Raw genomic sequence first — 23,862 nt, 5'->3', positions numbered from 1 at the left:
CATCTAGTGAAGCAGAAAATCTTCAGGCGAACGTTGACATCGAAGTGATACCCTATGATATCAAGAAAAGTAAGTAAAGATCCATTTTGTGTGAAGGTCTCTGAAATTATTGTGATGTGTTCGTCATTGCAGTGAGCGGCTCTCCGCATTGTCACAACGTATAACCCGGTTACCCCCTACCCCATCATCTTTTCTTTCTTCTGACCAAAGAATATTAACTGATTGAATGAACTCTAATTTAAGTCATCGACGGTAATATTTTTAGAAACAATCAGGATTTTACCGTAGGTTATTTCATTAGAGCACATCTCATAATTTTAAGTTCAGTTCATAGCCTGATTACCGATAGTAATCGGTCGTAGATGTGGACCTGTTGTAGACTGCGCAAATGGCTCATTGCTAGTCCAAGCCGATGAGATCTCGTCGAGCGGAATATGATTTTCAATCCGCCGGTGCTAGCCGGTTGTAACACCAAGAAGCGACTGCGTTTCCTGAGCTGGCGTGGCTATGACTTTACAGTGTGTTAGTGTTACAGTGAAGCCTAGATCTAGACTAGTATTCATAGCATATTCTAGCCTGAATTTTCTGTCTCATTCGTTCGTTAGCCTCTGATTTGGGTAGGGTCGGCTCCTCTCTTTAGCCGACCCTACCCAAATCAGAGGCTAACGAACGAAAGAGACAGAAAATTTGGGCTAAGCAGGCCTAGATGATCTAGCAGTCTACATCACTGTCTTAAGTAGATCCTATAGAAGTCTAGACCTAAACAGCATTTAACCCCGCATCTAGTAGTAGACCTAGGCCTAGATCTAGGGCTAGATTCTAGGCCTAATGTACTCTAACAAAAAAAGACTAAATAAATGCCTGATGTAGACTTTCTCTAGGTGGATCAATGTGGAAGTTATGAGGGGGGGGGGGGGGTGCACAATCATTCTGTGCCCCCTTTTTCAGATGTGGCATAGCCATAGGGAGGGGTCTAGATCTAGGTCCAGAGCCACCTAATAATATTAAAAATAGGCAATTAGATCTAGATCGTTATGTCATAGCAAAGACTTCCAAAGCCATGGGTCTAGGCTCGTTTTTGATCCACTAGACTAGACTAGTCGTGCACATGTGTCATTATAGTGATCCAGGTCCAGATTCAGCTTAGTTTGAATGTAGATCTAGGCTAGATCTACCAACAACAACAAAAACAAAACAAAAAAGATGTCTCCCCCCCCCCCCAACTCCCTCTTCCCCTGATTTCGCTCTTATGTCATTGTGCCTTGTTTGAAATAATTAGTTTATTTTCAGGATTTTATGCCACTCCTTAGTTTTATGTTGGTGAGAATTCTGGATCCAACCTTACATATGACATGGATATTTCCTTCTCTAAAGGACATGAAAAAAGTTATAAACTGATAACTAATGCATGCATTTGATATTAGCAGGAACCTTAATATAAGTTACTAAGTTTCTGTTTTCTTTTAATTGTAGATGCTATGGAACAAAGAAGCAGATAATGATCACAGAAGTGCAACAAAGAGCACCAGGACCTGATCAACAAATGTATCTAATCAGGAACAAGACACCTAAGACCTAAGTTGAACTTTGGCAAGGTATGTTTGTATGAATCTCGAAAATATTCAGGCTGTATAATCTAAGCCCATGCGAATACCACACTCGACTTGGACTATATACAAAGATTTTGGGAACTGTCATGTTGTGTTGCATTATATCTTGTAATTCTCATTTATTCTCTAGCTTTTTATTTATGTGACAAACTATGGTGTTGCTACAGTTTATATTCTCTCAGCATATTAAAAGACGTACTCAAAGGTATTTTTTCCTAAATATTACATTATATCTAACAAACTTTTGTTCACAAAAGTCTAGCAAATAATAACTTAAAATAAATTGGAAATTACTTTTAAACTAATTGGAAATACATTTAAACCTTTACTCTTCTCTTCAAAAAAGGCCCTATCAGATAGACATAAGTTTATCATTTTTTAATAAAATTAAAATGCAAGACCTAAAAAAAAGTGGGGGGGGGGTACTATTTTTGAAAATCCAATATAATGCAGCAGTTTTAATCTTATTTGATTTCTCCTCTCTTTTTGTTTTGTATTATGCAGGTTGTCCCATGCAGAAGGTTTGATTCCCAGGCTTCTTTGTACAAGTCCCTTGTCTACCCTCATCTTGAGAACTGTTCCGGTGTCTGGGATCCCTACAACATCTCAGATGTCCAGGACGCTACTTCACAATGGGGACCACAAGAGAACCAGCAGTTTGACTGAGATGATCAGCACCTTTTAGTTGCCTACTATATCTACAACTACAAGGCACTCTCCGCTCTCCCTTGAACATTTCCCCACTGCACTACTTATAGCTACTTGCGCCCTCTATATAGCAAACAATGCCTAATCGGTGCCTACTGGTCCCCCATGATCCTCTTTTTCTTATATTAATTGAGAGCTGATTTGATGAGATAACCACCTGTCAGTGACCTTGCAGGGTGGTCTAATCCCTGGCCAAACTAGTACAGACTGGCTTTAACAAATCACGAGCAGGAAGTACCATGACATGACCCTCCAGTTGCACCAAGCCAGAAGCGACATAGACAAGTTTGTATTTGCCCAACACTCTGTCCCAAAGTTAATGGAACTGACTTCCAGCAAATAAGTGCATGCTGACAGTCCAGCTGCCAGGGACTACTTCTGAGGCATCTACTCTCCTTATCCCACTTAAAAACAGTCTGTCTTCCTCACACCACTTGTAATCTTTAGTATTAGTTCATCTTCGTGATAGGCTACAACGCCTTTTGAAGATTACCAGAAGAATAAGAAGAAGATATATCGAGGATCATCAAAGTAATCATATCTTCTTTTAAATGCGTGTACATGTAATATAGTTTTTTTGATATTTAATCTTAAGTCAAGTCCCGAAAAAAAATATTAGGGATGCTGAACTGGATAGTAAATTGAAGGGGGGGGGTATAAAATGATGTAGTTCAATAGTAATACTGTAGTAATACACTGTCGCTCATAAAGTTGGAATATTTTTGTTTTACCCCCAATTTCTGGAATTATTTTAAAAATAATTAAAAAATAATAGATCTAGATAATAGTATACATTCTCAGATCTTATTTTAAAATTATTTATAAAATAATTCCATAAATTGGGGTAAAACAAAATATTCCAACTAATAGTTACAATAATGACAATGATCATGATAATAGTAGTAATAATAATGATAATACAGGTAGTAGTAAAAACAACAATAATGTCCAATGTAAGATAAAGTACTCATAAAACTCAGTATATACCTGTTCTTTACATAATAAAATAGCATGTTGATATTATTGAATATTTTTTTTCAAAATCTACAGTAAACTTTTACAACTGAAAAATTTGAATTCAAGAGACAGCCCCCCCCCCCCTCCCCAATCCATTTGCCATCCTTTTCTTGATGTCATGTTGGATTTAAAAAGATCTTTATAGAAACAAAATATGTTCATAAATGAGTTCATAAATGTTAATAATTTAGTTGATACTGCTTAATTCTGTTCTTTCATTTTCTTATTTTGTGAAATATATGTGATGATGCTGTGATTATGATGATGTAGGCACTCTGTAATGATAATGCTGTATGACTGAGGTGAGATGGGGTCTGATGCAGTCTTGTGTAGAATTGAGTATGGTGTTCAACCTTTTGATGTTTGTTTATATCTGGTATCAGCGAGATAGATTTAACCATCTTTCTTAATGAGAGAAAGCGGAAATGTAACAAGAGAGTGGGCAAGACTAATGTATAAATACAGTATAAAAATGGTTTACAATATAAAAGATGAGGGGGGGGGGGGGTTAAATAAAGAATAAGTCAATGCCAAAATGATGAAAGCATAGGTAATTGGGGTGTGGATGGGGGAGGGAGGTTATAGAGCCTATGGAAATGTCAATATTGGAAGGGGTCCCTGTATTGAAAATGTTACTGTTGGGGGGGGGGGGCAAATTTCAAAAAAATCAGTGGCGACGAATGCAAAATTTAAATTTCATTGGGGATGGGCACAATATGAAGAACATTGAAGTCGAGGTGAGAATGATTCATTATTTGGACACTAAAAATATGAATATATCACTTGTTAAGTCGGCTAAATGATCAGCGCAGTTTTTCTGCTTTAAAAAATATTTAAGTTAATAAACAAACAAAAAAAGAGGTAAAAAATGAATTGAGGTACCACAGTGAAATGGGGTCATTATTTTTGCCTTTTAACTGAACTGAATTTTTAAAATGTACTTTCCATCCTGGTGACAGTGAAGTTTTTGGCCCCAACTAAGTCAACCATTTAAAAGTTTATTACCCCCCCCCCCCCCCCCCCCCCCCCAACACACACACCTCCCCAACTCTGCATGACCTTTGTTCTACATTTATCCGGCCCAATTAAGGATTATGTCGATATAGTAACGCATGCGCATTGTCTTTTTTTCATTGCGATAATATGCTAATAAGTGGAAAAGAGCTCATGAATATTCCAAATTTTAATTTAAATATTTTGCGCGCTACGCGCAGTCCAAAATCCCCATTTCGCTGGTGCACTAAAAATTTGTCGCCTTCATAGGCTAATACATGAAAGTGGAAGCAGTGTGCACTTTTGACCCTCCAAAATCTCCCCCATGGCTAGACGGATGCAGAAGCGGAGTTGAACCCCCCTGCCAGAATTCAAAGAGATTCGATCATACACAGTATGTCCTCCGTAGGAGGACTAGAGGGCCAACTAAAATCGTGACCTTTGACATTCCATAGGTTTTGCATTGGATGCATTATGGGGGTTTTGTCCGATTTGAACGACGGTTTTGGAGGGTCAATGAATATTCATGAGCAATGACGTAAAAAATACGCCAACTACTGTTTGTTGATTGGCCATCGACAAAATGTTTTATGTATTAGGTCATGCATAAAACATTTTTTGCATTCCCAGAATTCCCTACGATTTGACCACGAAATGGCGGTTGTATGAACTGCAACTTTCAAGTTATTCAATTACGAACAATGAAACATTTTTCTTTTAAGTGAATTTATATTATAATAGAAGTTTGTCAAGTACATCTCAGTGAAGCAGAAAATCTTCATGCGAACATTGACATCGAAGTGATACCCTATGATATCAAGAAAAGTAGTAAAGATCCATTTTGTGTGAAGGTCTCTGAAATGATTGTGATGTGTTCGTCATTGCAGTGAGGGGCTCTCCGCATTGTCACAACGTATTACCCGGTTAACCCCCTACCCCATCCTCTTTTTTTTTCTTCTGACCAAAGAATATTAACTGATTGAATGAACTCTAATATAAGTCATCGACGGTAATATTTTTAGAAACAATCAGGATTTTACCGTAGGTTATTTCATTAGAGCACATCTCATAATTTTAAGTTCAGTTCATAGCTTGATTACCGATAGTAATCGGTCGTAGATGTGGACCTGTTGTAGACTGCGCAAATGGCTCATTGCTAGTCCAAGCCGACGAGATCTCGTCGAGCGGTTTATGATTTTCATTCGCCGGTGCTAGCCGGCTGTAACACTCCACCAAGAAGCGACTGCGTTTCCTGAGCTGGCGTGGCTATAACTTTACAGTGTGTTACTGTAAAGCCTAGACCTCTAGATCTAGGCTAGTATACATAGCATAGTCTAGCCTGAATTTTCTGTCTCTTTCGTACGTTAGCCTCTGATTTGGGTAGGGTCGGCTCCTCTCTTTAGCCGACCCTACCCAAATCAGAGGCTAACGAACGAAAGAGACAGAAAAATTCGGGCTAAGGCTAAGCAGAGCCTAGGCTAGGCTAGGTCTACCGTCTAGTCTAGATCTAGCACTTAACTAAGTATAATTATAAACAGCATTTAACCCTGCATCTACTAGATCTAGGCCTAGATCTAGGGCTAGATTCTAGGCCTAGGCCTAATGCATTCTAATAGTAATAAAAAAAAAAGACTAAATAATGCCTGGTTTAGCCACTTTTGGGTAAATGTGGAAGTTATGGAGGGGGGGGGGTGCACAATCATTCTGTGCCCCCTTATTCAGATGTGGCATAGGGACGGGTCTAGATCTAGGTCTAAAGCCCCCTAGTAGGGTCTACTAATAATATTAAAAATGGGCAATTAGATCTAGATCTATAGCTTGTGTTATGCCATAGCCTAGCAAAAACTTCCATAGCCATGGGTCTAGGCTCGTTTTTGCTCCACTACTAGACTAGTCCTGCGCATGTGTCATTATTGTGATCCAGGTCCAGATTCAGCTTAGACTAGTTTGAATGTAGATCTAGGCTAGATCTACCACAACAACAAAAACAAAACAAAAAAGGTATCTCCTCCCCCCCCCCCCCCCCCCCCCCCCCCCCCCCCCCCCCCCCCCCCCCCACTTCCCCTGATTTCGCTCTTAGTTATGTCATTGTGCCTTGCTTGAAATAATTGGTTTATTTTCAGGATTTTATGCCACCCCCTTTTATGTTGGTGAGAATTCTGGATCAAACCCTACATATGACATGGATATTTCTTTCTCTAAAGGACATGAACAAAGTTATAAACTGATAACTAATGCATGCATTTGGTATTAGCAGGAAACTTACTAAGTTTCTGTTTTCTTTTAATTGTAGATCCTATGGAACAAAGAAGCAGATAATGATCACAGAAGTGCAACAAAGAGCACCAGGACCTGATCATCAAATGTTTATGGTGTAGATTTCATCAGGAACAAGACACCTAAGTTGAACTCTGGCAAGGTATGTTTGTATGAAGTTCGAAAATATTCAGGCTGTATAATCTAAGCCCATGCGAACACTGCACTCGACTTGGACTATACACAAAGATTTGGGGAACTGTCATCTTGTGTTGCATTATATCTTGTAATTCTCATTTATTTTCTAGCTGTATTATTTAGGTGACAAACTATGGTGTTGCTACAGTTTATTTCTCTCAGCATATTAAAAGACACACTCAAAGGCATTTTTCCTAAATATTACATTATATCTAACAAACTTTTGTTCACAAAAGTCTAGCAAATAATAACTTAAAATAAATTGGAAACTAGAAATGCAATCGTGTCAGAACGATGTGCGTGCAATGACGCCATGTTTCTACGTGTCAAACAAAAGAGCTTCTCCCGGACTATCCGGAGCAATTTGTACGAAGTCGGTAGCTTCTATGGTATTGGAAATAGGTAGGGCGAAAGAAAGGCCTCAACAGTGACCTTGATGGGATGGTAGTGACTATGCCTACGAAGTTTTGAAAGAAATTGGGATAGGGAAAGAACCTAGAAAGGGCCCGCAAGCACTGCTTGCAAAAACCAATGGGATTTGGTGCATGTTCGTCATTGCAATAAAGATCGTTCTGGGGGGCCAAAAGCGTGAACCCGATATGCCCCATAGACAATGCGTGTAATGCATGGGCGGAAAACGTACAGGATCTGTATTATGACTGGAGTTAAATTGTTTTTTTCTCTCTCTCTTTCTGTCTCTTTATGGGCCGTATTTGGTACCATTAGAAAGAGAATTTCATGGTTGTTATTGTGAACCACTCTCTTTTTTTCTTTGATAATCCTATCGAAACACGTGATGTAAAATAGATTTATAGGACAAAATGGCGTCTTAAATGGCCCCCTTGACCAATTTCAAAATCCGGCCAAGAGGTGCCCTGCGTATTGGAACTCGGCATGTCACTGCAATTTTCAAGGAAAAAAAGGACGTTTAAGGGGCGAAAAGCAGTCTGGAAAAATGACGTCATATTCGATACGTGTTAGATTCGGGCGGAAACTCGGCGGAATTCGTATTGTGACCTTTGTTCAAATGCGATTTACTCACAATTTTCTGTGTGAACATATACTATACTTGGTATCATGCGAAAGGGCACTCCATTGCGGTCAGTTTGACACCATTGTTATCTCCGCGCAATGTATTGCACGCATTAAACGCGCTATTACGTAATGCATAGTAAATTCATCATTTTTGACGATAACTTTGCAACGAGGGCATTACAATTTATTAAACTTGGCAGAAAGTTGTCATGTATATGGATACATATGTGTGCCAAGTTTCATTGATGTAGGTATAAAGATCGCTATTTTAGAGCAAGTTTAAGTTATTTTGGAATTTTCTTGAAAATGGCGAATTTGGAGGGCATTTTTCTCAAAGTCAGTCAGTGTAAGGGTATATAATTTTGTATATGGCTGGAAAGGGCATATCTTCAAGTATCTAAATCCAAAAAGGGTACGGATTTGCCAAGCCATAATGGAGATACGCCCATAGGAGAAAGCCAATTCCGAGAACTTTAGAGGGCGCTATTTATGTTTTGCAAAGCCATTAGAGCGTGAAATTTAGCATGACTATGTGCAATAATGAGATAAAGATACTGTGAGATTTAAATACAAAACGGAATTTATATGAGAAAGTTATGGCAGTTTTAGATTATTTAGGGGTCATTTTTTCAAGAATTTGAGAGTTTGTTGACGGAGACGGTTTCAGATTTGAATTTTGAGTATGAAGATGGCATTTTGAAGGGCAGGTTATACGTAGCAGATTAAGAACATCTCTTAGACTATCTAGAGAAAATTGTTAGAAGTGTGTAGGATCTAGGATAGTGGAGATAGGAAGGAAGAAAGAAAGGCCTTAAAATGGACCAAAAACGGACAAAATGGCGCCTGGATGGTTATGCATGAGTGATTTCGAAAATCGAAAAAGTAGGTGACCTTGATGAGATGGTAGAGACTATGCCTATGAAATTTGAAATGAAAAGGACATGAGAAAAGCACCTAACTAGGAATAACAAACACTACGTGCAAAACGAATGGGATTTCCGGACGATAAGGAAGAGGATAAGTATATTAATGGGGCAGAATGTGAACGAAAACAAGGCAATGACGAAGGTTCGTCATTGCAATTACTTTTAAAATAATTGGAATACATCTAAACCTTTACTCTTCTCTTTAAAAAAGGCCCTATTACTCAGATAGACATACGTTTATCATTTTTTAGTAAAATTAAAATGCAAGACCTAAAAAAAGTGGGGAGGTACTATTTTTGAAAATCCAATATAATGCAGCAGTTTTAATCTTATTTGATTTCTCTCTTTTTGTTTTGATTATTCAGGTTGTCCAGAAGGTTTGATACCCAGGCTTCTTTTGTACAAGTCCCTAGTCCACCCTCATCTTGAGAACTGTTCCGGTGTCTGGGATCCCTACAACATCTCAGATGTCCAGGACGCTTCTTCACAATGGGGACCCACAAGAGAAGCAACAGTTTGACTGAGATGATCAGCACCTTTTAGTTGCCTACTATATCTACAACTACAAGGCACTCTGCAAGAAGACTGGGAATGGTGCGCAAGATAGTCAATGGTCTCTCCGCTCTTCCTTGAAAATTTTCCCACTGCACTACTTATAGCTATTTGCGCCCTCTATATAGCAAACAATGCCTAATCTGTGCCTGTTGGTCCCCCATGATCCTCTTTTTCTTATATTAATTGAGAGCTGATTTGATGAGATAACCACCTGTCAGTGACCTTGCAGGGTGGTCTTATCCCCCTGGCCAAACTAGTACAGACGGGCTTTAACAAATCACGAGCAGGAAGTACCATGACATGACCCTCCAGTTGCACCAAGCCAGAAGCGACATAGGTAGACAAGTTTGCATTTGCCCAACACTCTATCCCAAAGTTAATGGAACTGACTTCCAGCAAATATAGTGCATGCTGACAGTCCAGAGAACTGCCAGGGACTACTTCTGAGGCATCTACTCTCCTTATCCCACTTAGAAACCATCTGTCTTCCTCACACCACTTGTAATCTTTAGTATTAGTTCATCCTCGTGATAGGCTACAACGCCTTTTGAAGATTACCAGAAGAAGAAGAAGAAGATATATCCAGGATCATGAAAGTAATCATTTGTTCTTTTAAATGCGTGTACATGTAACATTTTTTTTTTATATTTAATCTTAAGTCAAGTTCTGACAACAATATGAGGGATATGCTGAACTGGATAGTAAATTGAAGGGGGGGGGATAAAGTGATGTAGTTCAATAGTAAGACTGTATTAATATAATTAATATTAATAATAATAACAATATTAAAAATAGTAACAAAAATGACAATGATCATGATAATAGCAGTAATAATAATGATAATACAGGTAGTAGTAAAAACAATAATAATGTCCAATGTTAGATAAAGTACTCATAAAACTCAGTATATACCTGTGCTTTACATAATAAAATAGCATGTTGGTATTATTGAATATTTTTTTCTTCAAAATCTACAGTAAATTTTTACAACTGAAAGATTTGAATTCAAGAGACAGCATCCCCCCATCCATTTTTCATCCTTTTGTTAATGTCATGTTGGATTTAAAAGACTTTGTAGAAACAAAATATGTTGATAAATGAGTTCATAAATGTTAATAAATCAGTTAATACTGCTGAATTCTGTTCTTTTCATTTTCTTATTTTGTGAAATATATGTGATGATGCTGGTGATTATGATGATGTAGGCACTCTGTAATGATAATGCTGTATGACTGAGGTGAGATGGGGGCTGATGCAGTCTTGTGTAGAATTGAGTATGGTGTTCGACCTTTTATTTTGTTTGTTTTTATCTTGAATCAGCGAGATAGATTTAACCATCTTTCCTAATGAGAGAGAAAGCGGAAATGTAACAAGAGAGTGGGCAAGACTAATGAATAAATGCAGTATAAAAAATGGTTTACAATAAAGATGAGGGGGGGGGGGTTAAATAAAGAATAAGTCGATGCCGAAATGATGAAAGCATAGGTAATTGGGGTAATAGAGCCTATGGAAATGTCACTATTAGAAGGGGTCCCTGTATTGAAAATGTTACTGTTGGGGGGGGGGGGGGATTTAAAAAAAAATCAGTGGCGACGAATGCAAGAATGAAAAGAACGAGACAAAATTGAAATTTCATTGGGGATGGGGCACAATATGAAGATCATTGAAGTCGAGGTGAGAATAATTCGTGAATTGGACACTAAAATATGAAAATATCACTTGTTAAGTGGGCTAAATGATCAGTGCAATTTGTCTGATTTAAAAAATATTTAAGTTAATAAACGAACAAAAAAAAGAGGTAAAAATGAATTGAGTGAAATGGGGTCATTATTTTTGCCTTTTAACTGAACTGAATTTTTTTTAAATGTACTTTCCATCCTGGTGACAGTGAAGTTTGTGGCCCCAACTAATCAACCATTTAAAAGTCTCCCCCCCCCCCCTCCCCCCCCCCCCTCCCCCCCCCCCTCCCCTCCCCCCCTCCCCCCCCCCCCCCCTCCCCACACACCTCCCCATCTCTGACCTTTGTTCTACATTTATCCGGCCCAATTATGATTCTGTCGATATAGTAACGCATGCGCATTGTCTTTTTTTCATTGCGATAATATGCTAATAAGTGGAAAAGAGCTCATGAATATTCAAAATTTTAATTTAAATATTTTGCGCGCTGCGCGCAGTCCAAAATCCCCATTTCGCTGGTGCACTAAAAATTTGTCGTCTTCATAGGCTAATACACGATAAATGGAAGCAGTGTGCACTTTTGACCCTCCAAAATCTCCCCATGGCTAGACGGATGCAGAAGCGGAGTTGCACCCCCCTGCCAGAATTTCAGTGCCATTGATTGGGAGAGTTTGGCCAACCTCATTCAAGTTTGGCACAATATGGTGATTACTGTTTTTGTTGTGCAAGCACAAAACAAAGGAGTATAAGCCATTTTGTTACCGACTGAAACCAAGTTGGCTATACTATGTGTACAAATGGCTCTGCAGAATATTAGCCATTCCCCTGTATTATGAGGGGGGATTTCCTCCTAAACACACACATAGAACAAAACTTGATGGGGGTTCGACCCCCATACACCCCCCCCCCCCCCCCCTCCCCTCTGCATACGCGCCAGTGGCTTTCATAAGCAATGGTTATAAGCTGCACACGATTACATGTACATGTATATTGGTCTCATATTTTAAACACTCCTAAAGCTCATACTCTCATTTCTGACGATGGCTAGTCAACCTTGTCCCTAATTGTCTTTTCAGGACTACACACACTCAAGAAAGAAAGATTACCGGCAGTCCTTTTCAGGAATCCCCAATCATCCCCCTCTTTCTCACATGGTGCAATAAGCAACATCTAACTCTCATACTATTTGTCAATCTATTTCAAACTTTGACCATTTTGTTTCTCTTATTTGTTCTGCTTTCATACAGTTGTACTCATTACCAATGTTAAACTGAGGAGATGGAGGGATGAGAGAGTGGACCAAAGAATTTACATAAAATGAAGCATACAAATATCTAGGTACTGATAAAAAAAAAATTTTTTTTTTTTTTAAAGTTGTAGCTATCACAAGGTGTTACATATTTTATCAGAAAAATTGTACTAATGTATGACACAATTAATTTTTTTTTTTAAAGAGAAGAGAGAGTCACTAAAGGTCTAAAAATTTGAAGATTTCAATGTTAAAGGTAATACAATGTTTTGGAAAATTTTGAAAATTGGGTGGATAGTGATTCTTTACAATTTTGATATATTTGGATGCCCCTGTGGATGTATTATAAGCACTAGAAAATTTAGCCCCTAAAACACTTTTGTTTTCAAGTAAAATTGAATATAAAAATTTACCGGTGCTCCCGGTAAATTTTGATGAATTTCAAATGGCGACTACGGCCGTACGATGGTAGCTGCGACCCTGAAATTCTCAGAATAATTAGTTGTGATATATATTTTCCAAACGGGAATAGCTAATCGGTCGATTTCAGTCAAGAAACATTGCTTTATAGCTTAATTAATATCTTGACCTTGAGAGGGAGCTATACAACATAAAGAGTTTATTATCTACAGTTTCATAACTTTAGACTCGATTTCAACCGCGACAACGATCAATGAATATTGTAGGATCGCATATGTTTCCAATATGTTCATTTGAACCAAATTCATGACCCTATACCAAAACTTTGTATTACCTTTAAGGACTGGTCCCATATCTCTAAGCAATGGTAATTAACAATACACTTTTGTACATATCAGGCAAGCCAGTTTTCAGGCAATAGCCTGAATTCAGGCCTGGCGAGTTATTTTCAGACCATAGCTAAGTACAAAATAGCTTATTGTAGGTGATTTTCAGGCCCTTGGATCAATTCTAACTGGCATCCCTGACATATAAAATTGGCCTGTTGAAGTTTATTTGATAGAGGTATTATACATAAAACTGACAACAAAAATCATTAAACACTCTATGTACATGTATGTCATACTTCTACTTCCGTGAATTGAAACAGACAACAATTTGCAATGAACAGACCAGACACAACAAGTGGCTGTATTTTTTTTAAATGGGACACACATTTTGCAGAATACTTACAATACTGCAAAATATGCTGATCATAATAGAACAAGCATCATAATAACAACACAGGGAGTTACACTTCCCCTGTAATTGCTGAACAACTACAGAACGCTCATCAGCATTGACCCAATCAATCAGACTCATGGTTTCGATAATAATAATATTCGGTTTTTTGTATAGCGCATATCAAATTACCGGTATACAACGTCTCTATGCGCTTCCAAAGAGCTTTGGAAATTTTTACCCTAGCTTTAGATGAGTGGCCATTTCAAGCAATCTTGTAACTACATGTGTATATTTTCATCCAATTAATTTCCCTTATTATTCCCAAAAACTTTATTTCCCCATGCCTTTATCCAGGTTATATGATTTGTATCATATTGTGTGCATGACAATTCACAAATTGTTTTAAAAACTTGAATTGATACTTTTTAATGAATATTGTAAATTCATAATGATTTAACTGAAACAAATTACTCCATATTAGTGCATCTACACAAAACCATATTACTATCAAATATCTTGGATGCTGGTGTGAGAAATAAGATTTTTAGGGGAAAATTGGAAATTTCTATTATCAATATAAAGAAAACACTTAGTGGATAGTGAGGCAATGACGTAGCAGACTCATGAGTGAGTTGCCAATTTGTCTTGTGATTTAAAAAAAAATTCATGTCATTAAAAATTCATAACTTTCTTATTAGTCATCCGATTTTGCTCAAAATGTTTTGGATTGATTTTTCTGCTTCTATTGAAAGTAAGTTATTTTGGGAGTAGACATGCCCTTTAAAGATAAAGTTGAGTTCTGATCATGCGATTACATTGTGAAAGTAACGTTGTGGAATCGATCAGAAATGGTTGATCATCTAGCATATAAGTATTGGTGTGTACTGCAAGGTTCTAGAATCATCAAAATGATAAGAAATTTGGCCCAAGGTAAAGTTACAAACACTGTACACAGAAAGATGTACAGGTATACGATACTACACGAACATGTGGCATAAAATTCTGTCCTGATTTTCATGTTACATGCCATATTAAGAATATTAAGGCATTTGAAGAGCCATGCTTTTCAGTGAACATTTTCATCTGATGTTCTCCCACACTTGCATAATACATGTACAATGATAATGCTCACAAAATTCTTTTCACCTCTGCCCAGAACTCAACTTCTCTTTAAGTAGTGAAAACAAAATTGCATCAGATCATTCTGGATGTACATTACTGTATAATATTTGAGATTCCATTTGACCAATTATTATGTTTTCTTACTTTTTTCTTTTTGTATACCAAAAGTTTACTAGAAGACCAGGAAACAGAGATACAAAACCCAATATGTTTAATTTCATTTCATTTTGCATTTTTAATGGCTTGCAGTTTCATGCAGGAGCAAGACTTAAAGATGATAGTAATTAAATAATTGTGTCCTACAGACTAGTTTGTACTTGGCACACAGTATAAATGACCCCAAATATCCAATGATCTTTCAATCCTGGAGAAGTCGCACTTGGTGCTTTTTTTAGAATAATCACTGCCCAAGTTACGGAGGTGATTCTTGAATATCTTTGTTTGCTCGCTTGAGAAGAATATTTCCACCTGTGTATCACAGAATACCCTGTTGGTGCATGCACTGCAATAATATTGATTCATAAATGCTAAAGAACATGTATCAAATATTCATTTTGGTGGGTTTTACAATTTTGTACAAATTACCTTTATCTGCCCATGCACAGATACATGTACCCACTGGCTTATTATCACTGGTAAGTTGGTAGCGTCATCAATATTAATACTGCTTTTCCTACAGGCCCAGCAATTATCATTACCCTAGCGATTGCAAGGAACCTATTTACATCCACAATGTAAAGAATGACACATTTTCCTAGAACTATGACTCTTGGAAAAATATACTTGGTGTATAAAAAGCTTGGAGTAAAAACTTGCAATCATCTCAAGGCATACATTCTCACTGTAAACAAACCTAAGGGGAATCGTTTCTGAACAGTTTCCTTCACAATGGTCAGCCCTGCTAATGCAAAGATCTTTTTCAATTGTGGATTCGACCTAGTCACACTGCTGTCCTGGTCATCGAACACTACCCCTTTCTTAGCAATGTTCTCCTTCACGCAAATCATTCCGGTTTCCGTGAGCCCCGTTCTGGCTCTCTTCAGGAAGTGCACCATGTGTTCGTCCGTTAGATGTCCCAGGACCCACTGGCACCAGATGACGTCGTAGTGCTCTGGCTGAGGCGTGAACTCCTGGAGACCACGGCATATCATCCGCTCTACCCGACTGGCTTCCTCACCTATGAACTGCTTCGCCTCATCAAGGAACTTCTGCGTCTGTTCCACCATGTCCACATGCTGGAAGAGCGGTAGCAGGAGATGCTTGGTGATGCGACCGATGCCGCAGCCGCAGTCAAGGGCTCGGTTAGACCCTACCCGCTCCGCCCAGGCACACTACAGGAAGAAGATATATATATGTACATCTAAAATCCATATATGCATGAAGACTAATTTTTTTTTAAACTATTCAAGATTTATGCATTACATGTAGACTACATTTTTCTTTTAAAAGTATATCTTTTTAGTTTAAAACTTATTTTCATGAATATTCAGACATCAATATTGAAATCTAGAATCTATATGAAACTTTAAATGCAAAGTGTGTAATTTTTTTTTATTTAATGCCAAATTTATATATATTCTTCTTCTTCTGTAGAAGTACGAGCCACATTGTTGTCGGTGTACTAATACTAGACCCTACATGCAGTGAAACAAAAACAGGCAGGGTCCTAGTGCAACTGTATTTTCTGCTACTAAGGTACAGGCAATATCAGTTGAAGTCTCCATGTAATTTGATAAAAAATAAAATTACAGGGAGACTTAGGTCTACACAATCATGTAGAGTTCGAGTTACAAATACAACAGGGAATAATTTTCCTCAAATATTTTGATTAGCAATTTCAGCTGATGGATAAATATTTCAAATGAAATTCTGTACATTTCTATGGAAGAAAACTGCTACACAAACAATATTTTGTATAGCAGTCATGCAAAAATGCATAGCAAATGGCGATGCGATACCAGGAAAATTATTCCCTGTAGATCTACAATAGACCCTATCAAGTATCATATGATGATGGTCCATCAAAATATTCAGATAGACCCAGGAAAGCATTATTATTAATAAGTTACTAGAAATCTACTTAATAATCTACATCACAGATCTACTTTTTAAGGTAGGCCGTTAGCAGAAATTCGGGTTATCGTATACTTTAGTGTGTTTTATTATTTTGGGTTGCTAACTTCAGTTTAACCCTAACCCTAACCCTAACCCTAACCCTAACCCTAGTATGATATGCACGTAGATCTAGAGCTGTTATTGTTAACTGAAGTTAGAAACCCAAAATAATAAAACACACTAAAGTATAGGATTGCCGAAATTCGGGAAGAAAGATTTAGCAAGCAAATACAAAATCAGTCATTTAAAAAGTATAAAAACATACCGTGAGGAAAGGTTTGAGAAACTCCAGCGAGCCGTTGATGTCCTCGCCAGAGATTTGGCCGAATCCACCCAGCATTCCGTCTACTGTCGCGGGGATATCTTTCCAGTAATCTTTGGCGTCGTTATAGAACGATTCTTTCGTCATTTGATCCACAGCTGGGCGCTCCATTTTGCAAAAGTAGACAAATGAAGGAATTTTTCAAATTTTAGTAAGCAGAATAGCTTTGTAAAATATGTTGTAACTTGCTCGGTGATTGTATATTTTAAATAAGATTGCGTTGTAGTTACGCGTACGCGCTTACGCGGGAGATAGACACTGCACAGCTGCTTCATACTATACACATGTGTTATGTTTACATAATTCGGAGTAAAGTAGAAGTGCAATTTCAAGAATAACAAATACTCCTAGCGCAGTTCGGCATACACTTATAGTGGGATATCGTTTATGTGATAACAAGAATGCTTCATCATTATTAATCCTCGTAAAAGGATCTAATTTAGACACAGTATCTACAGGCGCGGATCCAGGGGGGGGGGGGGCCGAGCGTGCCTTGGCCCCCCCCCCCCCCGCAAAAAAAAAAAAAAGGAGAGAGAGAGAGAGAAGGAAAAGGAGGGAAAGAGGAGAGAAAGGGAAGAAAAAAAAAAGAGGAAGAAGAAAAGAAAAGAGGGAAGAAGGAGATCGGGGGGGAAGGACTTGCCTCCCCCTTCCCCACCCCCCCCCCCCCAATAAAAAAAATAAAAGAGAAGGAAGGAAAGGGAAAGAAAAAAGATAAAGAGGAGATAAAGGAAGGACAAAATAGGAAGAAGAAAAGAAAAGAAGGGGGATATCAGTTGAAATTTTCCCGCCAACAAGGTGTAGATCGGTGGGGGGGGGGGGCACTGGCATACTGATAGGGGAGGGGGGTTGGAGAAATAGAATTCAAACGTGGTTTATTTATAATTCCATAACGGTGGTTAACAAATAATGCTGAAATGAGATAATTTTCCTCATTTCATGCGTTTGTTGGAAAATGACAAATTCCTAAATTTACAGCCAGGCAAGAAAATGCTTCTTGAGATGCCTACATATCAGGGCCCGCGGAACGGCGGGGATCGGATCCTCGAGCCCCTCCCCCACACTTTCTTTGAAAAAGTATATTAAAGAGAAATAGAAATAAAGAGAGCGAGAAAGAAAAAATAGTTAACTGCCAGTGTCACATTATAATGGGGTATCAAATATGCTCATCTGACCATGATTAAAATTAATGCCTAAAATCCTAAGGGCTCTGCCCCTGGATTCCACCTAGGGCCCTAAGGCGGGCCCTTAGATGCTCATATGACGGTCATTTAATGCCTAAAACCCCTGGTTTCTGGGGGCTCTGCCCCCTGGACCCCACGCCAAATAGTGTCCTGCTAGTGTCGCAAATAATAAGGTATAAAAAAATGCTCATCTGACCGTAATTAAACGCCTAAAACTCCTGAGCTTCTGGGGGCTCTGCCCCCTGGACCCAACCAAGAGCCCTTAGGCGGGCCCCTCGATACTCATCTGACCGTAATTGAGTGCCTAAAACCCTTGAGATTATGGGGCTCCGCCCCCTGAACCCCAAGCCAATTAGTGACCTGCCATTGTAACAATTAGGTATCAAAATAATGCTCATCTGACCGTAATTAAATGCCTAAACTCCTGAATTTCCGGGGCTCTGCCCCCTGGACCCCGTCTAGGGCGCTAAGGCGGACTCCTGAATGCTAATCTGACCGTAAATTAAAACCTTAAACCCCTGAGCTTCCGGGGCGGGACAGGTATCAACATATGTTCATCTGACAGCAGGCGCGTAGCCATGGGGGGGCGGTGGTGGTCCCCCAATAAACGCCGGCCAAAATAGAGAGGAGTGTAAAGAAAGAGGACGTAGGAAGAAAATGGATTAGACAAAGAACATATTTGAAATTCAGACAAGGATTAAGAGTCGAGAACGGTACAACGAATCGTCTTTTCCCCAATGAATTAATGAAACGTCGAAGCTTCCGCGCTTCGCGTGGGAGGGGGGAAACTGAATTTAGACAAGGATTAAAAGTCAAAACGGTACAACGAATCGTCTTATTTCGCTAATAATTTAATGAAACGTAAAAGCTGTATTCAGACGAGGATTATTTTCGAGAACGGTACAACGAATGTCTTCTTTCTCTAATGATTTAATGAAACGTACAAGCTTCCGCGCTTCGCGCGGGAGGGAGGAGGGAAAACTGAATTCAGATGAGGATTAAGAGTCGAGAACGGTACAACGAATCGTCTTCTTTCTCTAATAATTTAATGAAACGTCGAAGCTTCCGCGCTTCGGCGTGGAGGGGGGAAACTGAATTTAGACAAGGACTAAAAGTCATAACGGTACAACGAATCGTCTTATTTCGCTAATGATTTAATAAAAACGTAAAAGCTGTATTCAGACGAGGATTATTTTCGAGAACGGTACAACGAATCGTCTTCTTTCTCTAATGATTTAATGAAACGTACAAGCTTCCGCGCTTCGCGCGGGAGGAGGAGGGGAAAACTGAATTCAGATGAGGATTAAGAGTCGAGAACGGTACAACGAATCGTCTTCTTTCTCTAATGATTTAATGAAACGTAAAAGCTTCCGAGCTTTGCGCGGGAGAGGGGATGAATTAAGACGAGGATTAAGAGTAAAAAACTGTACAACGAATCGTCTTCTTTTTCTAATGATTTAATAAAACGTAGAAGCTTCCGCGCTTCGCGCGGGAGGGGAAAAACTATTTTCAGACGAGTAGGCACGTACGGAAGGGGGAGGGGGTTAGGGGTCGACCCTCCCCCTTCGGTTTTTTTATGTGTGTATTTTGGAGCAAAACCCCCCCCCCCCTTTTCTGTGATTTTTTTTTTTTTTTATTTAAAAAAAAATTTAAAAAATATGCCAATGGCTGACCTAAAAAAGGTGTCCTCTTCCCCCCCCCCCCCCCCCCCCCGCTTATTTAGCGGCTGGCTGAGTCGTAACGATTTTTTTTTTCGGACCAAAAAAAAAAGTGGGCCCCCCCCCCCCCCTAAGAAATCCTGGATCCGCGCCTGGTATCTACATGTATATATGTAACTTATGATGACTCATACTCATAATCCCCATAATCCCCATAATCCCCATAATTGATAATAATGGTTGGTTTATACTTGACATGGGATGCGGAAATGAGCAAACTACTTGCTCAGTCGCTCCGCTTCCTCGCTCAATGGTATTATAAAGCGCTGCATAGGGGTCTATAGTGATTCAGCCAAGTATGATCATAGACGTAATATGGTATGATCAATGAACAGACATAGGTTTGATAGTTTGAGCACAAATTTCAATAGAACCTACCTCACTACAAAACATAGGACTTCAAAATATTGTTATTTGCTTATGAATGTTTTTATGAATTAGCTCAGCCTATAAACCAGTAAAAAAATCTTCCATCATGTAAAAAAAAAAAAAAAAAAAAAAAAAAAAAAACTATTTTCTGTTCCTCCTATTTGTACAATTAAACACATTATGGTGAACGTTCATTTGCCCATACTACCCCACAGGCGCGTACGCAGGATTTTTTCAAGGGGGGGGGGGGGTTTAACATTCATAAATCGGGCCGAAAATTTCGCAACGACTCATCCAGCCGCTGAATAAGCGGGGGAGGGGGGTAAGAGGACACTTTTTTTTTTTTTTTTTGGTCTCGAAATTTGAAAATTGACATTTTGCTCCATGGGGGGGGGGGGGGGGGTAAGGTCAGCTTTTTAAGGTCAGCCATGGGAAATTTTTTTTTTTTTTGGTCTCGAAAATTGAAAAATTAACATTTTGCTCCGTTGGGGGGGGGGGGGGGTATGGTCAGCTTTTTTAGGTCAGCCATGGGAATATTTTTTTTTTTTTTGGTCTCGAAATTTGAAAAACTGACATTTTGCTCCGTTGGGGGGGGGGGTAAGGTCAGCTTTTTTAGGTCAGCAATGGGAATAATATTTTTTTTTTTTTTTTTTTTTTTTTTAATAAAAAAATAAAATAAAATAATAAATCCAAAGGGGGGGGTTAGGGGGGGGGGGGGTTTACACCAAAAAAAATACCAAAGGGGGGTTTAACCCCCCCCCCCCCCCCTGTGTACGCGCCTGCTACCCCAGTTTTATGGAATAGCCTCCCAGACTTACTTAGAAACATTGACACACTAAGTCCACCCGTTGTAAACAAGTAAAAAGGGACTCGATCAGTAGGCCTACCCTATTTTTCTCTTTGCTTTAAAACGATATAGGGACATACTTTGTAAATTGTAATGTGTTTAAAAAATGGATTGTTATTATCATAACAAATGAAAAGCTACAAGAACAACAACAAAACTAGTTATTGATATAAATTACAATAGTGCTCATAGACGGTCGATGATTCAAAGGGAGGCGGGGCCGAAGTCTCTGTAAAAGGGATCGCCCGTCCCTCCGCTCCTAAATTTGGAAGTCGTCATAAAGTATTTAACGAATAAAGCCTGGTTACCCCCATTTGAAAGGGCGGAGAAAGGGATTTTGTGGACAAAATTATTTAAACAACAGAATGCAATGTTCGGTCGCAGCGCACCCTCGCAAAATTAAAAAGACACATAATTATTTTGGCAAAGTGTGTCGACATTTGCAAAGTTTTGATCTTGCCGCTTAGTCGTTTTGGGCATTATGGCTATGCTCTCTTGAAAGTGTTGGTTTCCCTCAGGATTGCTTGGTGGGGTCCAGGGGGCAGAGCACCCGGAAGCTCAGGGTTTGAGATAATTAATTATGGTTAGATGAGCATAATTTTGATACCTCATTTGTGACATTGGCAGGCCACTCATTTTTTCTTTCTCTATTTCTTTCTCTTTCTCTAGTAACATACTTTTTCAAAAAGGTGAGGGGGGTCAAGCCATTGAGCTCCGAGCCCCGCCGTTCTGCAGGCGCTGACATGAAGGGTTCTAAAAAAGCATATTTTGTTTGCCTCACTGTAGATTTGAGAATTTGTAATTTTTCAACAAGTATAATTTACAAAAAGAATTGAGAAAAAATCCCGGAAAATCATGTCATTTCAGCAACATATATCAATGGTATCTAATTAAAATTAAAACACGTTTGAATTTCATTTGAGGGCAACGCCAGTGTTCAGGGGCTCATGCCTTCTCACCCCCTATAATGAAAAACACACACGCTTTCCCATCCTCTCACATGATAACAAAATAAGGGCATGCCGCATGCGGAATGTTTAGCAAACTGTTAATTCTCCTGTTGTGTGATTCAATTCCGGTTTTAATATTTTTTATTTACTTTTTGGTTAAAAAATACAAACCATCTTTACTCCTTTGCTGTTTGTTTGTTTGTTTGTTTGTTGTTGTTGTTGTTGTTGTTGGTTTTTTTTTTTGGGGGGGGCGAAAATGCGTTTTCCCTGCCCCCCCCCCCCCCCCCCCCCACTTACGGTGCCTATGCCCTCTTGTTGGTAACTTCTCCGTCCATTTTATAATTCTTTTAGAACTTCTACATTTAGGGTCTAATTACTGAGGCTTACACAGACATCGGCTACAGGCGAGGAAAATAGGCAATTCTTATTAATCATTTATCATTTTGTAATGATAGATGGGTACTTCGGCTTCACTTACCCTGTCCCCTGTTAGATTACGTGTAAAAGTTTGGCATCATCACCCGTATCCTTCGTGTTAAACTTTCGAAGAATGGTATAATTTGTATACCTAAAGTTAAAAAACCACTGATATACAAATCTTTTTCTAAACTATGTACAAATTGTTCACATTGTTTTTCTCGGTTGGAAAACCTGCCAGCTCGGAGAGCAAAAATTCAATTTTTCCCTTCCTTCAAAATGTTCCTAATTTCAGAGGCGGTACCACTATTTTTACCCCCTCCTCCCCCCCCCCCCCCACTCCGTCGGAGGGATCGCATGCGTGTTCCCATAATCTCCGGTAAAGGGGTACTTTTTCGCGCGACAAAGTCCGGCCCGCCATTGACTTTCCCACCGGGGGGGGGGGGGGGGTGCTTTCAAAAAGAGGGAACATGCATAGTGCTAGTACCCAAAATAACACCGAGAGATAGGGGGATATTACCATCAGCATATCATCGACACCGGCCAACTATAACACGAGCCCACCATCTGACCCGCAGGCGGGGGCACCACCACTATACCCCGACGGAACAACATCAGCAACATCAACACTAATACAACTACAGCTGCAGCACCAATTTCGCAACCACCACCTCAACAACATGCTCACCTCTGCACTACCATCACCACCGCCAGGATCACTACCAGCGCAGTGGCGGATCCAGGGGGGTGGGGGCCCGGGGCCCCCTTGAGAAAAAAATCATGCAAAATCACGCGATTTTTACCTTTTTGGGGGGTTGGGCCCCCCCCCTGGCGCACAAGGGGGGGGGGGTGCAAAATTTAAAATTTTCGAGGACCCAATGTGCTCACTACCCCCCCCCCCCCCCCCCCCCACTGACAGCGACTTTTCGGCTGGCTCAGTCGTTGCGATTTTTTTTGGACTCCAAAAAAAAAAAAAAGTGTCCGCTTACCCCCTGGCATCTATTAACACAATGGAGACCATAAAAAGCAGTGCATGATAACGTCTTTTTAAATCAAGTAACAGTTAAATACATAGTTATATCCAGAGGTATCATGTGTTTGGTTAAGTTACCAGATGAGTTGAATATCTTCTCACAATATTTGCACTTGAAAGGGTTTCTCTCCAGCGTGCGTTCTTTTTTCTTTCTTTTTTTCTTTTTTTTTCTTTTTTTTTTTTCTTTTTTTGTTGTTTGTTTTTTGGGCCGCCCAAGGGGGGGGGGGTTTAAACCCCCTAAACCCCCCCTCCCTCGTAGATCCGCGCCTGTTTAATCTTGTGGTTATCTTGTGGTTTCCAAACCACAAGATAACCACAAAATACTTGTAAGATTTTCTTTTTTTTACCGTCTGAATTGGCTTTCACCGTGTGAATGCGGCTAATAACAATAAACACAATTACAATAATGATGAGGATTATC

General features: G+C 39.2%; 1 protein-coding gene and 1 long non-coding RNA gene across 2 annotated transcripts; one reads left to right on the top strand and one right to left on the bottom strand.

Moving 5' to 3' along the window:
* The first annotated feature begins 6,692 nt into the window (after positions 1 to 6,692).
* LOC115929224 lies at positions 6,693 to 10,436 on the top strand. Its single transcript, XR_004066385.1, has 2 exons — positions 6,693 to 6,747; positions 9,109 to 10,436. It is a non-coding gene; the product is annotated as an uncharacterized LOC115929224 (long non-coding RNA).
* Positions 10,437 to 14,569: 4,133 nt separating this feature from the next.
* Positions 14,570 to 17,210, bottom strand: LOC579562 (N-terminal Xaa-Pro-Lys N-methyltransferase 1). Its single transcript, XM_779672.5, has 2 exons — positions 16,870 to 17,210; positions 14,570 to 15,820 (listed from the first exon to the last, which is right to left on the bottom strand). Exons 1-2 carry the CDS (start codon positions 17,035 to 17,037, stop codon positions 15,308 to 15,310), a joined length of 681 nt encoding a protein of 226 aa, XP_784765.2. The 5' UTR covers positions 17,038 to 17,210; the 3' UTR covers positions 14,570 to 15,307.
* Positions 17,211 to 23,862: the final 6,652 nt, after the last annotated feature.

This window comes from Strongylocentrotus purpuratus, unplaced genomic scaffold (assembly GCF_000002235.5).
Source record: "Strongylocentrotus purpuratus isolate Spur 01 unplaced genomic scaffold, Spur_5.0 spur5_scaffold_4, whole genome shotgun sequence".
Classification (NCBI taxonomy): Eukaryota; Metazoa; Echinodermata; class Echinoidea; order Camarodonta; family Strongylocentrotidae; genus Strongylocentrotus; species Strongylocentrotus purpuratus.
Note: the sequence above shows the minus strand (reverse complement) of the source record. Positions and strands in the feature narration are given on the sequence as shown.